At 45.1% G+C, this 6,000-nt stretch overlaps 1 protein-coding gene across 13 annotated transcripts in view; it reads right to left on the bottom strand.

The window, feature by feature from the left end:
* Positions 1 to 3,200: 3,200 nt before the first annotated feature.
* The window catches only part of LOC140687365 (ephrin type-A receptor 4a-like), a 47,375-nt gene continuing 44,575 nt past the window's right edge, over positions 3,201 to 6,000 (bottom strand). For 9 of the 13 annotated variants that reach the window (XR_012061615.1, XR_012061616.1, XM_072943780.1 and 6 more), the window contains one exon: positions 3,201 to 4,707. Coding sequence is in view for 7 of the 13 variants with exons in the window: in XM_072943783.1 (XP_072799884.1) it covers positions 4,576 to 4,707 (132 nt within the window). In the remaining 6 variants the exon portion in view is untranslated. The remainder of the gene's footprint in view (positions 4,708 to 6,000) is intronic. The other 4 variants (XR_012061617.1, XR_012061613.1, XR_012061614.1 and 1 more) reach the window with 3 other exon arrangements.

Genomic DNA, 6,000 nt, shown 5'->3' with positions numbered 1-6,000 from the left:
TTGCCTCCTTTGTCGAAGATGAGTTGACCAAAAGTTTGTGGGTCCATTTCTGGGCTCTCTATTCTGTTCCATGGGTCTATATGTCTGTTTTGGTACCAATGCCATGCTGTCTTGATGACTGTAGCTCTATAGTATTGTCTGAAGTCTGGGAGAGTTATTCCTCCAGCCTCTTTCTTTCTCTTCAGTAATGCTTTGGCAATTCTAGGTCTTTGATGGTTCCATAGATTTTATTATGATTTGTTCTAGTTCTGTGAAATATGTCCTGGGTAATTGGATAGGGATTGCATTAAGTCTGTAGATTGCCTTGGGCAGTGTGACCATTTTAACAATATTGATTCTTGCAATCCAAGAGCATGGAGTATCTTTCCATTTTTTAAAGTCTTCTTTAATTTCCTTCATCAATGGTTTATAGTTTTCTGTGTATAATTCTTTCACCTCCTTGGTTAGATTTATTCCCAGATATTTTATTACTTTGGGTGCTATTTTAAAGGGGATTGTTTCTTTACTTTCTTTTTCTGTTGATTTATCGTTAGTGTAAAGAAGTGCAACTGATTTTTGAACGTTAATTTTGTAACCTGCTAACTTGCTGAATTCTTCAATCAGCTCTAGTAGCTTTTGTGTGGACCTTTTAGGGTTTTCTGTATATAGTAACATGTCATCAGCATATAATGACACTTTTACCTCTTCTTTTCCAATTTGGATCCCTTTTATTTCTTTCTCTTGCCTAACTGCTGTGGCTAGGACTTCCAGGACTATGTTGAATAGAAGGGGTGATAGTGGGCATCCTTGTCTTGTCCCAGATTTTAGTGGGAAGCTTTTGAGTTTTTCACCGTTGAGTACTATGCTGGCTGTAGGTTTGTCATATATAGCTTTTATTATGTTGAGATGAAAAGTTGTTTTTTGTTTGTTTGTTTTACAATGTACTGTGTTCCTTTTCCTAAAAAAATTAAAACCCTGAGCCAGCAACACTTCCATCAAAGACTGAACAGCATGGTACAAAGGTAACTCCATGGACATTATCTTCATCTTAATGCATTGCTATTCCAATAAAATCAGCAGGTCTCTGTATTGTAATGAACACTTTTTAGATAAGTTCAAATAGTGACTGTCTGCCAGGTGCCAGGTACTCTGCTGGGCGTTGGGAGGGTGATCATAAAAAGCTATTCAAATGAAGATACCCCTTGAGAAGAAAAAGGGAGTGCTAAAAATAAGTTATATTTTTAAAAATTTTTCATCAGAAAGGTTTTATTAAAAACTATAAAAATTCCATTTAAAAACTATTTCTAATAAAATTCTAAAACTTCGTGTGAAAGTTGAAAAATCCAAGAGATATGCTAAAAGGGACAGGATGCCAAGCTGAGTGGGACAGCAGTCACCCCAGACTGAATATGGCAGCAGAAGTAAGGCAAGAAATATGGCAGCAGAAGTAAGGCAAGAGGGGGTGTCCGTCCTCACTGCTCAGGCTGGTATTTATTTCACCTGGAATCTTTGGTCAAATGAAGTTGACTCACTCCTACCCTGTACACACTGTGTCTGCCTGTGCATGCTGGTGCCTTTGTTTTTTAGGAACTAGAGCATAAAATTTACAAGCACCAATTCTAGAGCCAGACTGCCCAGACCTGATCCTGGCTCCATCCACGGCTTACTGAGTGGTCTTGGGTGAGTGACCTAACATCCTGGCATTTCAATGCCCTGGTACAGAAAATGAGGGGTAGTAAGAACACCTATCTCCCAAGGTGGGTCTGATGATTAAATGAGCGAATACATGTCAAGAGTCCAAAACAGCGCCCAGCACACGGGGCTGGCTTGCCTGCACAATTTTGTTGCTGTTAGTGTCTACCTTGCACCTGACACTGAACACAAATAGAGGTGACTTGTGAGCTGGATGGAGTATTTGCATATCCTAGTACCATATTTTTAAACCTTTCATTAGCCACAGAGAATCCAACTGGAGGTTTCCTATAAAAATTCACTTATCTGACTTTTCTAGAAAAATCAGGATGTTGCCAAGTGGGAGATAACACCCTTTAGCTGGCCAGTCCCAGTCCCTCCCTACTGCTTCTGTTGCCAACTGTTAGCTTTTTCCCACCCAAAAATGTCATTTTTTTCTCCAGTTCTGTACCTTTTAGCTTGTAACCCTGATATACATTGATGAACAAACAGATGTGGGCCCTGCACTGACTGGGCTCACAGGTCCTAGCCCAGAACAGAGAGGGCTGGGTTTCTCTCCAGGGAGCCCCTTATCCAGAGAAACCTTCTCGATAGGCACATTTTATCTTAAACAAGGAAAGAATTATAAACAAATATTTAACTCACATCAAAAACATGTACGCTGAAGGGTTCAGGGGTGATATGTACTAATATCTGCAAGTTATCTGGAAATGCATCTGCAAAGCAGGATGGAGTGATGGACAGAGGGGTGGATTAGATGGATATTGACATGAGAAAGCAAACATGGCAAGGTACTGATTCTAAAATCTATGTGGTCTTTTGCAAAATGCTTCAAAAAGTTTTCAAAATAAAAACTTGAGAAAAATAAATAAATTTCAGGTGTACTAATTGTTTAGATATAGAACAGAACCCTCCCAGAAATAGTACAGAAAACTTTGAAAAACATTTTATAACCTTGGAGTGAAGAGAACTTTAGAATATACCAGAAAATCCAGTAAGTAGAGGAAAAGATACATATTTTTTTACTAAATGAATATTAAGCACTTTTGCAAGCCAGAGGACAGCATAAACAATATTAAAAGCACAACTGTATTCTTTTGAATCCAAAAAAGAATTTTATTTTTTGTACCAAAAAAGTAGAGGAACACATTGCATCAAATAAGGCAGGCAAAGGGTTAACATCTCTAATATAGAAATAATTCTTATCAATTTCTAAGAAACCAGAAAATAACCCAATAGAAAAATAGGTAAAGACATGTACAGATAATTAACCAAAGAGGAAACATGGATCCCAGAAACTGTGTAAAAAAATGGTAATATCTCTGACAGTCAGTTGAAAATACAAATTAAAACAAAATGAGGTATCAGTATTCATCTTTGGATTAGCAAATTTTTAAATATTGATTCCTCGCATTGCTGGTGAGCTGCTGGAAGACAGGCACCACAGCTCCCTGGTGGAGTGTGCAGGTTTACAAATTTCAGAGAAGCAACCTGGAGGAAGGATGCCAAGAAACACACAAGACACCGAGTAACAGGCACAATATGATCCCATTTTTATAAAGTAAACATTTTCCAGTTTTTTGAACAAAGAGAAGACTCTGAAAGCTGACACATCTAACTGCTGAAACTGATGCTTTAATGCAGGAGTCGGTAAACCACGGTCTGGGTACCGAATCTGGTGGGGCCATCTGGTTTTCTACAGCCCATGGGCTGAGAATGGTGTTCACACATTTTTTAAAGGGTTACATTTTAACTGGTTCTATAATCATCTACATCATAGCCTCCTTTGGCCTCTTAGGCAGCACAGCCTAAATTTTTTACTCTATGGCCTTTTAGGGAATGTTTACCTCACCCTGCTTCAGGGCAACAGTAGTTTCTGAGTTACTCCTTTCCTCTTCTCTGTATTGCTGTGATTTTTATAATAATCATGTATCATTTCTGCAAGCTGAAGGAATACAGGTGGACAGGTAGGTGGGTAGGAAGACCAGTCACTTTGGCCACTGTTGGGAATGGCCTTCAGAAGACAAAAGGAGACCAGGGAGACTAAATATGAAGCTACAGTAACAGCCCAGGTGACAGAGAGTGCTGCTTTGGAATCGGGTAGGCGTGGGGGCACAGGAGACACGGAAAGAAGGGGACAGTTTATAGAAACTGACCAGAGTTGCTGAGGGACTGGACATGGATGGAGAGGCACAGAGCAATCAAGACTGCTTCCTAGGCTTCAGTCGTGAGTTGAATGGTGCAGCCACTGAGCCGGAGAGTCTGGGAGGGGGAATTGGAGAGGGAATCAGAGCTGTTTTGGGCCTGTGAACATTCTAAATGGAACGATGTCAACCAGGCACCTGGACACAGACGACTAGCACTGCGGGGCTTGGGGGGCAGGCCGAGTGAGCAGCACAGACGAGGCACGTGGCGCAGGCGGCGCTCACAGCTGCCTGCTGGTGGGGGTTGGGGAAGAGGAAGGGGCCAGGAATCCACCTGGTGCCCCAGTGCTCAGCCCCACCGGAGCCAGTCCCGGCTGGCGGAGGTCTCTGATGCCACTGTCCAGACTTTTGAATTCCCCCAAATCATGTTCCAAAACATCCTCTTGCATTGGCCAGGGAGCAGCATGGCTTCAGGGGAGACCCCAGCCCCCCTCAGCTGGTGCCTGAATTCTTACCTGGACAGCCAACTCCCGTTGTTTCTCCTGGATGAATGGCCCAGCCAGCACCTGGCTCCCCAACGTGGGCAAGTGTGTTCAGGTCCAAGGCCCTCCCAGTAAACCCTGCCATGTGCAGCCACCTGTCACTCAGGCCATACTTTGACCCGAGAAGGTCCAGAAGGGCTCACCAAGGAGCTGGTGTAGGTGGGGTCTGAGGTGTCGCCCTGGAGGTAGCGGGAAAGGCTGGACACCTTGCACACAGGTTACTGTTGATGAGTGTTCCACGCAGTCAGGTCCCGGGGCACACAGTTCATCTCGGCCAGGTACTTCATGCCCGCGGCGATGCCCCCGAGCATGCCCACCAGCTGGATCACCGTCAACTGCCCGTCATTTTGCTGTAATAAGACACCAACAGCATCCAGGTCAAGATGGGCTTCAGGGGTTAAACAGAAGCTGAGGTGCCATGGTCCCACTGCTTGTCCCTCCATCAGTGCCAGGCTAAGCTACTCCCACCTCCCCCTCCCCACTCCATCCTCATCCCTCCCCTTGGATGCTCAGCTCTTTTCTCCGTCCCAGGCTTCGTAGGTTTAGTCTCCAAATTTAATCTCAAACTCATCCACTCCTCTCCACCTCCACTGCCACCATTCCAACCAAGTCATTGTCATCCATCACCAATAACAGCCTCCCTCCACCTGCCCTCCCCCTCCCCCCCATTGAATCCATCCTCTAACAGCAGCTAAAACTATCTTTGTAAGACAAATCTGGTCATGTCGCTTGCTGGCTTGAAGCCCTTCCCGCTGCATTAAGGAAAAGCTCCAAACTCCTCAGCATGGCCCACCGGGCCCCGTGGGATCAGCCTCTGCCTCCCCTTACTGCCACTCTGTCCTCACTTCTGTGCTAAAATCACAGTGACTGGCAATCTTTCACTCCTTTCCCAAGCCCAGCCTTCCTGCCTCAGGGCCCTTACATGTGCCTTTCCCCTACAGTCAACACCTACTTGCCTCAGATCTCCACTTAAATGTTACTTCCTCAAAGAGGATGTCTCTGAGGCTGTCCCCTCCCCTAAACATAACTAGCACTTTCTTAACCACTGTCTTTCAGTGCATGCTCTTATTTCCCTCCTTAGCATATATCAAAAGCTTTAGGGGTGTGCGGGTGTGTGTGTGTCTGATGCTTCATTCTAAGCTCTTTGAGACAAGAACGTGCTCCCGTGGTCACCATAGCACTTCCGGTGTTGTGGACGTTAATGCAGACAGAAAAGCTCAATAAACGTGTGCTGGATGAATAACTACTACGTCTCTTACTGTCTCCAGGATTTAAATGTCAAGGTGTTTTCCTCAACACTGGGATAACCACACCCGCCTCAGAGGGCTTGGTGGTAGGAGGGGTGCAAGAACCACCTGTGTCAGACCCGTGGCCCCTCCCAGCGGATGGGAGCTGTTGCTGCCCCCCTCCTGCCAACCTGAAACCCTGCCTTCTCGCCAGTCAAAGCTTCTCACCTGGCTGCCCTCCCTCCTCCATGCTTAGATGACTGGCTCTTCTGTGAATAAATCTGTGCCTTCCTCCTGCCTCCCCAGAGCCCCTGAGTCTGGGCTCTGCACACACTGGTTACATTAGTGGTCCCTGGGCCATGCTGCCAGGAACACATTTTCCCACCTAGACCAGCCACAACTGCTCCCCAAAGGGCT

Source organism: Vicugna pacos, chromosome 19 (assembly GCF_048564905.1).
Source record: "Vicugna pacos chromosome 19, VicPac4, whole genome shotgun sequence".
NCBI classification, from domain to species: Eukaryota; Metazoa; Chordata; class Mammalia; order Artiodactyla; family Camelidae; genus Vicugna; species Vicugna pacos.
Note: the sequence above shows the minus strand (reverse complement) of the source record. Positions and strands in the feature narration are given on the sequence as shown.